This window comes from Protopterus annectens, chromosome 3.part1 (assembly GCF_019279795.1).
Source record: "Protopterus annectens isolate FY-2018-M chromosome 3.part1, PAN1.0, whole genome shotgun sequence".
NCBI lineage: Eukaryota > Metazoa > Chordata > Ceratodontiformes > Protopteridae > Protopterus > Protopterus annectens.
The window spans coordinates 140,776,893-140,795,238 of NC_056732.1; the positions used below are offsets into that span (position 1 = coordinate 140,776,893).

The 18,346-nt window shown below is 36.7% G+C and overlaps 1 protein-coding gene across 1 annotated transcript in view; it reads right to left on the reverse strand.

Annotated features, from left to right (window-relative positions):
- ODAD2 (outer dynein arm docking complex subunit 2) overlaps positions 1 to 18,346 on the reverse strand; it is a 1,637,397-nt gene that overhangs the window by 687,413 nt on the left and 931,638 nt on the right. Inside the window, exon 10 of the mRNA XM_044066670.1 lies at positions 1,045 to 1,191. Within this exon, the coding sequence (XP_043922605.1) occupies positions 1,045 to 1,191 (147 nt within the window). The remainder of the gene's footprint in view (positions 1 to 1,044; positions 1,192 to 18,346) is intronic.

An 18,346-nucleotide genomic window follows, 5' to 3' on the forward strand; every position in this document is an offset into this window, starting at 1 on the left:
CGGCACTACACAAACTTGTTTCATAATATTAAAATAATAGGCACTACAACAATAATTTTGTGTTTCTGTATCCATAAGTTGTCAGACAGTCAGAAACATCTACCACTTAATATCTTTAAGATAATTTTATAAATGCACATCAGAACAGACAGATGTGACAGTGGCAGGCATACAGAAGTTTCAGAAATATATAATAATCTGGTATAACTCTTATCCTGATAAGAGATATTCCCCCTCATGATGTTTTCTTTATTTGATTTCTTAATAGGGAGGGTGGGCCTGCCCAAAGGTAGCTAGTAAAGCATTAAAGTCCTGTAGTTGTAATATATACAGGAAATTATATCATGGTAAAGTAAAGTAAGTATAACCATTTTATTTATTTGATCATTTAATTTGTTATTAAAATGGGTGTTGTAATTTTAGAGAGGCAGTCAAGAATGGGTGGACTAGGTAGAGAGATAGTGAATGAAGGAAGAGTCGAGTAATTTCTTACGGGCTTCTCAGCACATTTGAACAGAATTTTCAGTAACATCCTTCTTACATTAACAAAATCATAGGATCGTTTGTTCCTATCATCATATTTGCAAAAAGACATTACCTTATCATGACTCCACTGGCAGAGGAAGGGCACAGTGTAATTCGGATTTTATAAAATGTAAATGATGTATGCAGCATTAGTGATACAGAGAATGATAATTATATAATATTTTTTTGTCTAGGCTTTCTGCTTACAAGTTCAATGCAACTCAGTGACCTGGCTCCTGGCTAGCACTTCTCATCCACTTTCCCACTGCCCCACAAAGTTCCAAGTGCATTTTTTAATAAAGTGCCACTTTCCCAGTCAAGACCTTCTCTGATATGTTGAAATGACGAGCAATATCCTGTTTAGGGGGCAACACATCTTTGGTAGGCAGAATAGCTCTTTGAGTTAAACTAATTTTATCAAGATGTGAACAGAATGTTTTTGTTTGCAAAGCTCCATTTTCAGATCCTTTTATAATCAATCACATTTATCTTGCATCTGCTCAATATAGCATTACTCACCTTACACTTGACTTCCTCAGTGTCCAGCAAATTAATAAGGACTTCAAGACCACCTACATCTCTGATTGCCAACTGGCATGTCTCCTGAGCCAAGTTGAAATCTCTCATGGAACACAATGCAATAACTGTAGCAGTCTGGTTGCCACCCTAAAAAACGAAATTTAAAAACATATTTATTGAAATAAAATCTCTCTGCATTCCAGAGTTTAAAATATGCATTTCACAGTTGTTCTCTAAAATAACCAACAGACAATATGTAGTACCATTAGTTCTATATGTGTCATCTGTCTTAAAAAGTAAAGATATGAGCATATAACAGAACTGGCAAAAAATTATTTTCAACGTTCTTCTCCTTTAAAACCTTGAAAACATTCATCTAGTAATATTCCGTTTATATAATATGGTCTAAATTACAAGCTCTTCATGTCTGTCATTATGGACTGATGGGTACTGATACAGAAAATAACAAAAACAAGCATTGTGCAATTAGAAACCTTATTCTCTAAAGTTCAGCTAGCATGGGACTGTTGCCACTTAATACTTCCACACATTTTTTTTTATTTCCACAAAATTGTGATAAGAATAATGCAATTATTAAAAAAATATTTTTTTGCCCACCCCCACAGACTTTCATCAACCTATGCTCAGGGATAGTTAGGAGATCAAGGTGCCTCCAAACAGTATCATAGTTGTCCTGAGGAGGAGTTTTTTATGCCTTAAGTACTTAGACAAAAAATTTGACACAAAGATAATGTGCATTCTTTTTTGTTTTACACAGAAGAATATGTCTAGATCATCATTACCAAATTACCTACTGATACCCATTCAAAGTCTGTGGATTTCACACATGAGGGTTCCTCTTTATGTGCAAGAAGCTGAGTGATTTGGAGACAAGTTTAACAATATGGCCATTTTTAAAGTTGGTACTGCATTGGTATAGAAGACAGGACAAAATAAAAAAAATAAATGTAATACGTTAAACGTGAAACATAATTAAAGCTACTTCTGAAGCAATGAGTAAACCTCAGGATGAGCAAAATTGTTCTACTCTGGGTCTAGTATCCATACCATCAGTTGTAAAACTATGACAAAATGAATACAGTGGATATAAAAAGTTTACACACCTTTGTTAAAATGCCAGGTTTTTGTGATATAAAAAAAACGAGACCCCAGTAAATCATTTTAAACCTTTACTGTGACCTATAACCTGTACAATTCAATTGAAAAACAAACAAATCTGTTAGGGGAAAAATATATAAAAAAAAATGTACAATACGCTGGTTGCATGTGTACACACCCTTAAACTAATACTTTGTTGTGTGTGCACACCCTTAAACTAATACTTTGTTAAAGCACCTTTTGATTTAATTACAGTATTCAGTCTTCTTGGGTAGGAGTCTATCAGCAAGCCACATCTTGACTTGGCAATATGTGCCCACTCTTCTTTGCAAAAGCACTCCAAATCTGTCAGATTGCGAGGGTATCTCTTGTGCACAGCCCTCTTCAGGTCACCCCATAGATTTTCTATTGGATTTAGGTCTGAGCTCTGGCTGAGCCATTCCAAAACCTTAATTTTCTTCTGGTGAAGCCATTCTTTTGTTGATTTTGATGTATGCTTGGGGTTATTGTCATGCTGAAAGGTGTAATTCTTCATCTTTCTAGCAGATGCCTGAAAGCTTTGGGCCAAAAGTGACTGGTATTTGGAACGGTTCATAATTCCCTCCACACCTTGACTAAAGCCCCAATTCCAGCTGAAGAAAAGCAACCCCAAAGCATGATACTGCCACCACCATGCTTCACTGTGGGGATGGTGTTCTTTTGATGATGTGAAGTGTTGTTTTTGCACCAAACGTACCTTTTGAAATTGTGACCAAAAAGTTCAACCTTGGTCTCATCAGACCATAACACATTTTCCCACATGCTTTTGGGAGACTTGATGTATTTGCAAATTTTAGCCAGACCTGGATGTTTTTGTGTGTAAGAAAAGGCTTCCATCTTGGAACCTTACCCCATAGTCCAGACATATGGAGAATATGGGAGATTGTTGTCACATGTAGTATACAAGATAGAAATTCCTGCAGCTCCTTCAGTGCTGCTGTAGGTCTCTTGGCAGCCTCCCTGACCAGTTTTCATTTATTTATTTATTTATTTGCAGTTGTTTAACCAGGATAGTCCATTGGGCCTAAAGAACCCGTTTTCAATGGAGTCCTGGGGAGAAAAGCTCCACATACAGATAATACAAAGATTACAGTCCACATACAGATTATACAAAGGTTATGTTACACACATAGTTTACATGAGAAATTAAAGAAAAACATTGTAAGATTGCAGGGTACAAATAAGGAGTTATATGCTAGAAGCCAGCATGAATTTGCTGGTTAGGTTTTGAGAAAAAGGAAAAGAGGAGAAGTGTTGGGAGTAGCGAGTAGGTTATGAGGGATGTGTACAGCAGCATTGCCAAGAGGATTTTAGATGAGAGTGTAGGGATTTTTTTAAAGGATGGTAGGTTGGTAATGGTTCGAATGCAGGGGGGGAGGGAGTTCCATAGGCGTGCTAGTGAGAAGGACAGGAGGTTTTGTCCAGGAGGGTGTAAGAGTCTGTAAACTTCAATGAAGTTTTGATTATTAGATCTTAGAAGTCTTTGAGTTGTTTGCATTTTGAAGGTAGATGAGAGAGAGGGACAGAGGGATGACTGGAAAATGAGTTTATGTGCACAGGTGAGCTGAGTGTAGGAGAGGTAGTTAGGAAGCTCTAGCCAGTTGAGTTGGAAGAGAGGTTCACAGTGATGGGTGGATAATTTGTTACTGGTGGCGAATCTGGCTATTTTATTGTAACAAGAGGACAGCTTGGTTTTCTGAGAAAATTGTAGGTTTGTAAGAAGAGGGGCACCATAGAGAAGGGAGGGAAGGAGAAATGTGGTAGAGAGAGTAATTTTGGTAGATGAGGTGAGGAACCGATTGTGACGGTAGAGCATGCCCAATTTTTGATGAGTTTTCTTTATATTTAGTAGCAGATGGGAGTTGAATTTGAGCTTGTCATCAATTTGGACACCCAGTAGTTTGGCTTCAGATACCAGCTCAAGAGATGTGTTGTTTTGGCTGGTGATAGTGAATAGAGATCTATCAAAGTAATTTGTTTTGGAGGGGGTAAATATCATAAGTTTAGTCTTAGCAGCATTGAGTGCAAGATGGTTGTCTTTCATCCATTGTTCTGTGGTGGTGAAAGAGTCTTGGGTGAGTTTTAGAAGAGTTGGGATAGATGAGGAAGCACAAATGATTGTGGAGTCGTCTGCAAGTCTTTTCCCCAATTTTGGAGGGACATCCAGTTTTTTGCAACATCACTGTTCTCCCATATTTTCTCCACTTTTTGATGACTGTCTCCACTGCATTTCATGGAATATCCAATGCTGTGGAAATTTTTTTGTACCCTTCTCCTGACTGATACCTTTCAACAATGAGATACCTTTGATGCTTTGTAAGCTCTCTGCGAACCATGGCTTTTGTTGTAGCAGGCAACTAAGTACATGTCAGGAAAATCCTACTAGGACAGCTGAACTTTATTTGGGGTTTGTTGTCTCTTGAATTGGCAGGTGTGTACCCAAGAAGACTAAATGCTGTAATTAAATCAAAAGGTGCTTCAACAAAGTATTAGTTTACGGGTGTGCACACTTATGCAACCAGCATATTGTACGTTTTTTTATTTTTTATATTTTTTTCCCCTAACAGATTTGTTTTTCAATTGAATTGTACAGGTATAGCATCACATTAAAGGTGGGAACACTTTGAAATGATTTATTGTGGTCTCATTTTTTATATCACAAAAACCTGACATTTTAACAGGGGTGTGTAAACTTTCTATATCCACTGCATAACAGGATATTTGATTGGAACTAACCACTCTTCTTCTTCTTTCAGCTTTTCCCGGTTAGGGGTCGCCACAGTGGATCACCTGTCTGCTCATGATTGGCAAAGGAGTTTTTACGGTGTTGAGTTGCCAGCCTTCTACAGAAGGCACACACATACACACATACACACATACACACACACACACACACACACACACACACACACACACACACACACACACGCATGCGCGCACTCACTCTTAGGGCCAATTTAGAGTATCCAGTCCACCTATAGCATATCTTTGGGATGTGGGAGGAAACCGGAGCACCCAAAGGAAACCCACGCGACCACAGAGAGGACATGCAAACTCCACACAGAAGGCACCCCAGCTAAGAATCGAACTGGAGAACCTCTTGCTGTGAGGCGGCAATGCTAACCACTGCAGCCGCCCACTCATGCACATAAAAAAAAAAAGGAAATGAAAACATTTTTTCACCAGCCACTGGCCTGCTGCAACCTTCTAAGGACATAATGTATATTTCTTCCAAAACAAAGAATTCCATCAAGCATTAAGACAATATTTGTTCACTTTTGCCATCCCACCTACACCTTAAGCAACTACCTTATGCTTTCTAAACAGTGAATTATTACAAAAAAAAAAAAAAAACAACGTAGCTCTTCTGTAATTAACACATACTGAAACTTGCCCAGAGGCAGAAGGATAACATTTCTACAACTGGCAGTCTGCCCTCAAAGGTTAGATAATGCATATCTAGTACAGATCTTTTCAAAAAAAAAATTAACAGAAATCTTTAGTTTTAAAAGATGCCTTTATCTAGAAAGATGGTTTATTTCCACACTGGTTTAAGTGATTGGGATAGTTGAACTTGGTGCAGTCCACTGATGACTTAAGGAGAAAAGCTCTAATTAATAAGCATCAAGAAAACAAATATATTTTATTAATTATTTGCCTGATTGAGTGATTTGTTGACTGGATAGATAGGCAAGCTGTTGCAAGGACCCTTTCCAGCTATGACCTGTGCTAGTTGGCAATTCAAAAATAGCAGTATTTTAATTATACTGAGATAATAATAGTAAATTGAAAATTGATAATATTTTAATAAGATTTTACATAGTACATTTAGGATAGTAGCAGACAACAGTACAGCAATAGACAATATACAGAGAGAACAACATATAGAAACACATAGCTAAGATACAAGGCAGTCAGATTCAGTACATGTGAGGATCATCATAAAAATAGAATGCATGCCATCAACAACAGAGAAAGGGTTGTCTTTCACTTACCCAGCATTCAACATATTTGTATCACATCTGCTTGCAGCTGAACACTGGCCTGTATAGGTCAGTGCAAATCATTCAAACGCATAGATTGTTAAATATACTTTCTTCAAGTCTGTGCAATCTTGACTGCAGTATGTTAATAGATCAGGGGTGTGGGCTCTTGCCCCCACATTGGGAGGTGCAAGGGGCAAATACACTTTTTTTACAACTCACTGCCAAGTGCAAGTATAATGTTACCCAAGCAATCAGCAGCAAGTATATGAAACTCAAGCACTTGGTGCTCATATTAATAAAGCAGATATGAGAATAAGCATTGTAAGAGCCATACATGCACTTGAGCAAGTTTTGCAGTCCTTTTCCAGATCACTACAGATGTCTCTACATGTGTTCTACATACAGAAGAAAGTACACAACTTTCTATGCAGCACCAAACATGTTTTACATTTTATCCTAAAGATGACAGAATAAGCAGATAAATATGGTAAATATGTACTTTAATAATTTTTGAGACTTAAGAAGAAAAGTGTATTACAAGTACATAATTAATTAAGTAGATTTGAAGAATATGAGAGGCAGAAAGGAAGGTATGCAAATGTGAATAACAGATGGTAAGCAGAATAAGCCTGGTAAACAGAGTTTATAAACAGATGTATGGGTCTTGCTAGAACTGTAAAAGGGAGGAATTATATGGCTGATGGAGTGATGAAATTAAATATTATGAAAAGGGCTTTGATTAAATGAGAAGGCAGGCAAGAAAGTAAGGTATGGGAGCAGATGAATGGTAATTCAGGCGATACGCTCCTTAGTGGTAGACTGTTGAATTAGAGGGAGATAAAGGAAAGACGCAAAAGTGGATGCTTGATTTCAAATATCAGAGTAGAAATGGTTAGTTACACTGAAATGGAAGGTGGGAAGTTAATGAAGTTGAATGATAATGTATAGATTGGAACATTAGTAAAGCTGAGTTAGAAAGCAGGAGGGCATGATGGCAGCCATTGGTGATTAACGTACAGCTGGTCTTGGAGGACAAATGCAAGTATTTTAAGTAGAAGCAGCAGAGTAGGACAGTTAGACATTTAGAGTGCAATCAGTATTAGCTAATTGTGCAGAAGGGATTAAAATATGAGTAGCTGATGCAGTGATGGGCTGTTTTAATGGACGGTTTGTCTTTACCTCACACTAACTGTTATGACCCTTGCTCTGCAATGCATCTGTTACATTACAGTGGCTACAAAATGGGTTTCAGTGGCCAGAGTTAAACTCCAAAATCAGAAACATACTGTACAATTTGATGACTTTTTCCTATTGGCAAATTCTAGATATCAATTATCACTCAAAGACAAAGGAAGACACTTCTGGAGGACATGGTGTGGACATTCATTCTGAAGTAGGGTTGTCAACTGTCCAGAATTTTTCTTAACAGTCCAGAATTAAGGGACACTGTCACTGACATTGAAGAGCACAATAATATGTTTGATTGAGCGCAGTAATTTTGTATGACAATCCCCTCATGGGGAGGTTAAATGCACCCTTCTATTCTGCACGCGTTTTGCTTTCATGTACATGTCCAGAATTCTTGACATGAAAAGTTGACAACCCTATTCTGAAGATATCCTTTATGAACCATAACTTCAGTTCACTGACACAAAACTATACAGCAGAGTATTATTGTCTGAAAAGATGATAATGGACTGATAAAAGGCAAACAATTCCATTCAAATACTAAAATCACAGCCAAGAAGAGATACTGCAGTTGTTGGCATAATGTCAAATGAGGTGATCCATCTCAGGATACACAAGTATATGTGAAGTAGCTCTAGATCTTTCTGGAATAGCATGGGAAACTACATACAGATTTCATGATAAAGAGAATACAAGTACCAGTACAGGCCTTCACTTGATAAGGGAAAGATAACAGTTAAAGAAAGTGTTCTTAGGCTGGCAAAATGTTTTGAATGCAAGATACTAGTATGACAAAAAAACAAACAAACAAAAAAAAGAAACAACAATGGCACTTAGCCATGGCTAAGCCCAGAGATATCCATATAACACTAGAACATTTTTATCTACTTGGCTGAAGATATATTTGTCATAACACACAACACAGCAATATTTTATGTCAGCACATTAGGAGTCACAAGGCCTTATGCCTGTAAGTAATACAAAGCTGTGGGATATGGCTGGAGATAACTAGTTATATACCCAGTACCATCATTATATGGCCCAAAGGTAATCTGTGAAAAAAGGAGGATTGCAGCCAGATAATATAATGAAAATCCTACATCTGCTGTGCATTCACTCTGGTAACATATTGCATTACAAGGTGCTTCATTTCCTTGGCTGTACAATCAAATTTGCTGTGTAACATTCAGGAAGTCAAGATTTGCATCAGAAGTGGAAAAGGGATTTAAAGGATAACATAGGGGGTTGGGAGGCTGGACAAGACTCTTCTGTACATGCTGAAGTTCAGGAGGTAATCCAGAAAACTGTATGAACAAAAAGGAGACATGAATAACTGCTTTGTATACGATTTCAGATGCTTGTTTTGAAAGCAAACAAGTACATATGATTCTCTGTAGTTGTTCAACATCATATAAAACATATAATTACATGCTGTGTTCTATTTTAAAGTATAAACAGGATCTAAAAAGAGACATAATCTTTTAAAATGTTTACGTTCACAAGTATGTAGTCTGAAGTGTACAGGGACTTCCTACAAAATACTTTCCACAAAATATTTTAAATCCTTTCCAAATAAATGTGCAGTGACCGATTCCCATCATAAAGTTGCAGATTTATATGAAGTGTTTCACATCTTAAACAAAACCTACTGACAGAACATACAAAATATTAGGAAGATTTTTATCTGTATTAATGCTGACATAGTGAGTGCATTTCAGCAGTGGAAGATCAAAAACATATGTTTAATGTATCAGGTTAGAAAATTATCATTTTAACATATGCTGCTACAACACTGCAAATTCACTAAGATGATGGTTTGTTGCAAGTGAAATTTGTTATGTCACACATGATAGATAATATAAACCAGACTCTAGAAACTAACAGTGTTACTTTCCATATTTAGACAAATTTCAACAAAAAATGAAAATAATAATTCTCTTTTCTTATTTAAACTGCTTATGCGGCATAGTGTACACTCTGAATGGAAAACCACAACAAAATACTTTTCATATGTTTTGAGATAAATCCTACAGCACAGCCATTGCTGCTTGTGACCACAACAAATATTTATTTTGTATTGTACATGCAGTTAAGTATTGTAGCAAGCTTTTCAACAAACATGGAAATGGTTTGCTCCACATTAAATTCACACAAAATATCATTATGCCTTTTGAAGTGTGATATGATAGACACAAAATAATAACTTCTGGCAAGTGAACAGTCATATTCTGTGGTTTTAAATGAACTGCAGATTGCATCAGAAAATGGAACCACTTTTTCATTCAGCGGTTTTGTATAAATATACCCAGATTAGAAGGACATAAGATATGGATTCCTAAAATGATATGTACCATACTAACGTCAGTTTACAATTCAAATTCTGAGGTTCACAGCAAAGGCACATGGTGTACAGCTGAAACTTCAAGAATAGAGCCCTTAAAAGTACAGCTGTGTGACAGTGGCCCATTGCCTGCATGTTGTTCTGTAAACCATGCTCTACTTCCAACACAACTTTAAGGGCACTGCTCTTTGATATGAGCATGGAGGTGCACTGCATCATCCAGACCCTAAATTAAAGTTACAATAATATCAGCATTGTTTTTACTCTAGTCATGAGCATATATAGATTGGTTTACTTATAACATTAAATGCATAACTTAGTATTCAAAATGAAACGCTGTACAACAATGGCCAATGAAGTAAAGCTCTCTTGGAGAATAGGTAGTGTGGTTAAATGATATAAAACTTAAAAGTGCAACATATATAGCAAAAAACTTGCATACATTTCCAGTACTTAAATTAAATGCACTTACAAGATATTCACGCTGTGAATGCAGTTATACCATAGTGAAATGATGGCTCCAAAGTTTCCAGTCTTATGATGGCTTCAAAGTATCCAACCTTTTTGGTCTGATATACAAAGTATCCACACTGAAGATGTAGTAGCTGCTATGTGACTGTGATGAACTGTGATAACAGCTTAACCAGTCTAACAGATCAAATAAAAGCTTCTAGCTTTAATGGCAGTTAAAATCCTTTTATTGTAGGAAAAGTTAAAATCTTCATGTCAAGTTAAAATCTTGATGTAGAATAAAACAGTCCCTATGTATTCCAAATGTATGCAAGTTTTTTGCTATATATGTTGCACTTTTAAGTTTTATATCATTTAACCACACTACCTATTCTCCAAGAGAACTTTACTTTGTTGGCCATTGTTGTACAGCGTTTCATTTTGAATACTGTTTTTACTTGTTGCTGATAGCTGTACTTTAGCATTAGGAGGTACCCTTTCATTGTTAAATGCATAACTTTGTTTCAGTTACTACTACATGCTGTTTTTAAAGCTAGCATAGAGTGCATTAGTAGAGAAATGATAAAAATGTAAACTGTTCAGTATTTAAAAAAAAGAAAACTCAGAAGGGCTGCCAGCAATCCAGCCATTTATTATTTATATTATGATTATACAAATGACCTGAGCTTAGGACTTAATGTTACTTCTGTAGTGAATAGCATTACTCTTGGCACCATGTTTCATTGAAAGGAGGTATGCAGATTAGACTCAGTAGGTTAATAGGTTCAAATGTATGTACTAGGCTAATAACCACAAGAGCCTTTTTAAGCCTAGTCATGCATTCTAAATTTCTGACAAGTTCTGGTACCCTTGATAAAGTATAAGCAGGGTTTAGGAGATGAAACATTTACAAGCAGGGTCCTGGGAGATGAACCATTTACAGGCTGCCTATGTCCATTAGAGACATTGGTGCCAAACCAGGGATGCATTTCCTGTTCCCCATCCAATTGCCCAAGCTACACTTTGAATTGGATTAGGGAGGAACTCTGCTTCACATGGATGGGAAGCCTGTTCCAGAGAAGGAGTAGTCTCTGGGATGCATACCTGATTCTTCAGCAGGTCATACAGCAGGTCCTATTTATATCACAGGTAAGGTTTATGTCATTAGAATGAGTTATTCTGGAGCTATTGCTTTTGCAGATATGCATGAGGTCCATCAGGGTGGGGTCCGACAATGCCTCATATGACAGGCATAAATCTCCCCTCAATAGCCTGTAAGAGACAGGATACAGGGATAGGCCATTGAGGCAGTCTGCAGAGGACAAGGGATAGGCCATTGAGGCAGTATGCAGAGGGCATGATAGTTACTCCCCGTATTCATTTAGTTAGGAGTCAATTTTTGGATGTGCTTGGTTAGGTACATGCCATAGGGGGCATTGTACTCAATTATAGGTCTGATGAATGCCAAATACAGTGGAACAATGACTTCCTTGGACCTAGATGCCATACCTTTGTTTATAAGCTGCATAACTTAGAATGATTTCCTCACTAGTGTAGGCATGTGATGGTCAAATGCTAGATTAATCTCTGTGTGTGTTCCTGGTAAGGTAAAGTATGCCAGCACTTATCACAAGGTGCAGAAAACTCAGTATCACTACAGATGGATGATGTAGGTCAATCCTATCCTTTGTATGAGAAATTTGTTTTTAAAAGTATCTTCAGATTTTGGTTCATGAATTTATTTGTGTGTGTGTGTGTGTGTGTGTGTACAGAAAGACAATTCACGACCATTTAAAAATGTATTCATAGACGGAATGCTACTGGTATGCTCTTACTGAGGAACAACTTCTTGTTTAGGAGATGGGAGCTAACTTTCTTCACTGAACACATGGCAGATTATCACTGGCTATAAACAGTAACATGGATGAGGATAAGTAGCTTAGAGAGATCATCTATTTGAAAATATGCTACATTTAAGTCCACAGTATATTCAAGCTCTAGCTACTACAAGTAGGACTTTGCAATAAGAAGTTAAGACATTTCTAAGCCCCAAAAGCTGCCAGCCAGGTGAATAAGAGAAATTATGGTTTTGGGCTGCTAGATCAAGTGACATTTGCCTGCAGTACATTTGAATGGGGACACACTGCTGAAGTGAAATTTAGCTGTAGATGCATATGGCTGTTGCATATTCATTGATGGCACAGAGAAGTGTAAAGCACCATGACCATGGCTTCAATAACCAAGTACATGGAGGCAGGGGAAATAAAATGCATTGTGCTTTGTCTACAGTACATTTTTATGGAACTATAACGTGTAGAATTGTGCTACAGCAGGGTGGAAATCATGCATGCTGCTGTAGTAACACTTATGGTCCAGTATATATTTTATTTCATGTTCCCTGTATACTGTGAAGGAGTTAACAGTCTACACACATCATTCATAAAGGCAATGTCCATGGTATACTGCATTTTTATGGTCACTGACATACTCAATGGGTATTCTTTTGGTGATGCCTAACATACAGTCTGCTATCTCTGAATGCTTTAGGAACCATGGACATGATTTTTCCTTTGAGCACTTGGTTAATGAAGCTATGGCCATGAAAATACATACTTATACATGCCCCCAATGAATTCACAATAATCATTTGTCGCAACAGCTGAATTTCACTTCAGCCATGTGTCCCCAAGCAAATGTACCACAGGTAAATGTCTTACCACCTAGCAGCCTGTACCCAGGAAAATATCACACCAGTTCTCTTTTTTGTAAGGCAGTGTTTCAAATGCTGACTAAAACTGTTTCTATTAAGTATAGTTGTCTCAAGATATTTAACATAAAATATTACCTGCAGTACAATTAACAGGCTAGCTCATTACTTTCACTCGAGAAAGTCTGTTACTGTCTGTATAATTAGTATACAAGTCCATTTCTGTCACACTGCAATCACCAGCCTGTCTTCAGTAATGATCAAGAACTCTGGCATACAGACAGTGCAATTACTGTACTTTAGCATTAAGCACGGGCAGTATCCATGCAGTCCTAGATAAGTACCATACAGCCCCATGCCACCATCAGTTCTTTCAGAAATATTCATATGCAAATAACAATGACATCAACAGATTCACTCTTAGCACATGCAACTATTCACATGCATTCTAAGGACTGGTGACTGCAAACTCCAGCTGCTCAAGTACACATCCTTAAACTTGCTATTGTCCAGCCTTTCTTCTCTTGCTATACTGCAAAGCCTATATTTCTTACAACTAAAAAAGTACTTGTTTAATTTTTGTAAAACACACAGTCACTGAAAACACCATCTCTACATTTAAAATACCCCAGACTACACACTACATAAAATTGCTTTACTATATATCACATGCAGTTTATAGCATGAAATGTTTTATATGAATACTGATAAGAACAAAAAATGTTTTATTTACAGTTACTGTTTTCCCTCTTTAGTGTTTTTATAAACATGAAGTAAATGCATTACAGTCCATCCACAACCTTAACAAAGTCAACAAAAGTCCAGTCCTTCTCAGCCACTCTTTCTTGAAAATCCTTATTTCACAAATATAATTTATGCTTTATAGTCACCATTTATTCACTAATTTCAGTGTTGCTTGCCTTCCTTCTGTTCCTCTCCACCTCCCAACACTAAACTGTGGTTTAAGACCAAGGAACTCTGATTCTTGAGGTCAAAACCTGTGTTTTTTTCTGTCTCTAAACCATTTTCTTTGGAACATTGGAAAATGTTTCACTAGCAAAGTCTCTTTATGAACTTTATTGTCAGAAGAATGAAAAGCAAAATCTCTTCTGTTTGCTGGTTCACTTTTTGTTGGATAAACTTTTTAGTAACCTCTTTAGCCTGTTCGACATCCAAACATGTCTTTGATCATGCAGGAAAAGATATTCTGAAGAAAGATGGATACAGCAGCTTGAATCACACCTGCCTCTTGACATTCCATGACTGCTGGGATAAATTTGCTTCTCTCCTCTCTGGTATGAATAATCATTTTCCACAACCCTCTGTTGTCTCCAATTTTTAATAATTTTCTCTTCTGTCATGGTTTTATCAGGATCAACTCCTTCCGCTGGTATGATTACATCTTTACTAATACAGGTCTTGGATGCGTTCTCATGGCCAGGATTAGAGTTTACACTCGACATTTTCTTTCAGGTAACAAACCCTACTAATACCAGTACAGTTTCTTATTTACATTTTCATAAATTTAATACAGTCAGTTCCTTCCAGTTTCTCTGGTACAGCAAAAAATCTCAGGTTTTCTCTATATGCTCTGCCTTCTAACTCTACCATTTTTTTTAACAGCTCATCTTGAGCAGTCTCATAACTCATTCAAATGTTCATCCATAATCCTTCCCTGAATGTCTTTCCTGATTTGTTCAATAATTAGAAAGCCGAGGTTGTGTGTATCGCAAAACATGACATGTTCTTAAAGAGCATTGGTAGGAGGTTAAGAGATCATATATATGAGCATTGTTTAGATATTAGGAAAAACAGACATACATATTGTATAGCCCCCTTAGGCAACAGTGCACTGGGAAACCATCAGAGGATTCTTAGTGAAATAGATAAGGGATTGAATAAATAGTCAGTGGGGATAGCATAAATGGGGGATAATACTATATATTCCATTTTAGTAGCTGCTATAGGGACAGCAACTGTGAGCGTGGCCTATTATCGAGATAGAAGAGAGAGAAAGAAAACATTACAGCAAGACAAAATGGGAATAGTGGAAGTATGTTTAGTGGCCTGCTTATGTCTAATTACTTAAGGACCATTCCCTTGTAACCTTCCTGCTGCTAAGATCATAAGAGTTAAGTTTCAGAGACACCAGGGCAACCTTAACTTCCTTAATGATCCAATGAAAAGGAAGTCTGTCCTATATTATGGATTAAAGTAGATGCAGTCCAGGTATTTCTTTATGCACTCCTTCTGATGTCCAGATAACATCCCACTGAATTGCCACCAAATAATGTGATGTTCCTTATTATCCTGGGTCAGTAACTAAGGAGCTTCAATCCATACTACTGACTCCAATGTCAGACTGTCATTTAAACAGGAGTAATATTTCACAATTTTCCCACAAGAGCACAACAGGAACATATTCAATAGCCTGGGACCAGAATGTATACTTCTGTCCACCCCTAATGTAACTCATTACACATTTCAGAGCAATGTGTCTCAGTTTAAGACCTCTGATGCACTCACATTTAAATAAATTAAATCTCACATTCAAACACTTCCGGGAAAGCCTGACACAGATTTCCAACTGTGTCCCTTCTCCACAATAATATAGTAATGCTGCCACCAGAGTATCTTCATGTCCTTTTAAAGGCGTGTCCAATTATGAAAATTAGATATTAAAACAAACAGTAGCAAATGACTTAAGCAGCCAGGCTTTCCAAGTGGACCTGGGAATTATCAAAGCAGGTATAAGCACTCTCAAATCACTAAAGAAAGCACTGACTGATCAGCCACAATGTAAGTTAATAAAATATTTAATAATGAACAAAATGATTAAAAATATAAAACAGTAATTTCCAATAAACAAACAGAACTCAGTCACCAGGAAAATGAAATCAATACTGTAGGACGGAAATCCATCATTCAGAAAAACTCTAACTGATCTAACTGATTAGTTATAATTTCCTATCTGACTAAACAACACTGTCTCTGATCTAAACTAAATTACTACAACAGAGCAAAGGCAGACTTACAGTGCTTCATGAGTCCTTTTGGGTATCCACTGGGCAGTACATCTGTGACCCACTCACAACTGTAACTGACAATTGACTTCAGCAGGCTCTTTTACAGATTAGCCTGTCACAGCTGTTCTAGTTCTAATTTTCATTTCATATTTTTAAAATCAACTAACAGCTGTTTACTGTACTTCCACAGTGGTGCAGCAGTAGTGTTGCTGCCTCACAGCAAGAGGTTCTCCCATTTGATTCTCAGCTTGGGTTGTGAGTGCCTTCTGTGTGGAGTCTGCATGTCCTCCCTGTGGCCGATTGGGCGTTCGAAAGACATGTGTTGAATGGGCGTGCCTTTGTTGAAGGTTGGGTGCCGGGTTGGCAACTCAACACCATAAAAACCAACTGCCAATCATTAGCAGAGCGGAGTTCCGCTGTGGTGACCCCTAACCGGAAAAAAGCCGAAAGACAAACAACAACTAACAGCTGTTTACTGAAGTTACTTCCTGTCTTTCAGCTCCTGACAGTAACACATGGCAACTGTCAATATTCTGATGACATCATCTAGAGACAATTTGCCTTTAGAATCCTTTTTTCACAAATATGCAGTTAGAAATGTAAAAGGACACTGGTCAAGTCTTTAAAACATTCTGTACAAACAAATAATAACTCAACATGTATGAGCTTATTTACAATATCATAGCTAGTCATGCTGGCATATAATATACATGTTAATCTGAAATTATGTACAAAATCTCAGCCAGACATGCTAGTACAAAAAAAAAGTGTCTAATTTCTTCACACAAGGTATGGAACTTCTGACCTCGAGAACCCAGGAATTTGCTTGCACTACCTGTTAAAATACACTGTTATTGCTAGTTACTTAAAAAAAAAAAACATCCCATAGTATGAGAACCTTAAACATCAACAGTTATAATATTTTATAATGAGATCAAAATGGGAATTGTGGGAACAATATATGCAGAGCAGGAACAAGGTTTCAGAGGCAGGATTTGAATGCGCTATATAATGCTTAACTGACAATGACTGGATGGTTTATAAGTGATGTATAAAGTTTACAACTACAGTTGTTTCAATGGTGTCTGTGATGTAAACTGCTTGCAACTAAAGTGATATCATTTTGTATGTTTTTCATTTATATAAATGTGTGATTGCCGTTGTCATATGTGTAAATTTAAGAAAGATGATTGAAAAAAATACTTTACAATGAAATCAAGTAGAAGAGATGGCACACAGGACAAGCTGTGAACAAATGATGTGCTGCTTCTTATTTACTTATAAATTATTATGACACAGTGTATATGTTGCTAAAGTTATTTAAATTTGTTCAGCTGAATTAATTCACTATAAAACCAAAATATTATTGCTACATTATTTGCTATTTGATTGCCTACCAGTCATTGTGCAGGCACTACAGTTACACTTAAGGAGAACAGCAGCAAAAATGTACTGACTCATTAGTAGATCAAAAACAGGCCACTACAATATTTCATAACTCACTTTGCTGTGAGTGGTAAAGGGTAAAGAAATCAAGAAAGCAAATTAAATCAAAATGTATGTTATATGAAGGTGAACTTGTATGAATTAGTACTGAATTATAAAATGGAGACTCTGATTCTAAGGGTGGCATCAAATATGCAAAACAAAGGGTCAGATTGTACAAATTGCCAACAGGGGTTATTTCACACTCAATAATTTGCAATGGCAATAACCTGATGTCAAAAAAAGTGTTTGCTCTAACAGTATCAAGGTTGCAAGCAAATCCGGTATGGCACTAAAATTGGCAGATTACAATGTCTTTCAAATAATACGTGACAGAAGAGACGTTTTAGTGCAACTACTAGAGTGGTCTCTAGCCTGTGTAGCTTACATGAACCGATTGAAGATTTTAAACAGTGGTGTTTCCTTATTCTATATTACAGCCTGAAAATATGCTATAATGAACCCTCTCCCATAATAATTATCTTTTGAAAATCCATTTAAACCTTAGTCAAGCGTTAATAGTTTTATGTGCAATGGTTAAGATTTCTAAATGACAATAGTTAGGGAACATGTTGCAGTAATATTAAGAGTGTGTTGATTTAATTTGCTAAGGAACATACTATTTAGTAAGTGCAGAAATATATTAAGTCCATCATTAGTTTAGAAAATATAGATTTATCTAGTATTGCTTCCCTGTTGTTACCTTATATTGCAGTGCATGTGCACATTGCTATATCTAATACATTTCTTATCTATGGTATTGCACTTAAACACAAATAAAAGGCTACCTCACAACAGTGTAAGCCTTGCAGCACTTCATGTCTAGTTTAAACAAAGTTTAAATTATCAGCAGAATCTATGCTAGTAATTTTACATCTCTTCAAAGTTACTGATGCCTCAGAAGCACAATCACATTGTTATTAATCTAGGATCATAGTTAAAAGTGCACATATAAAGAAAT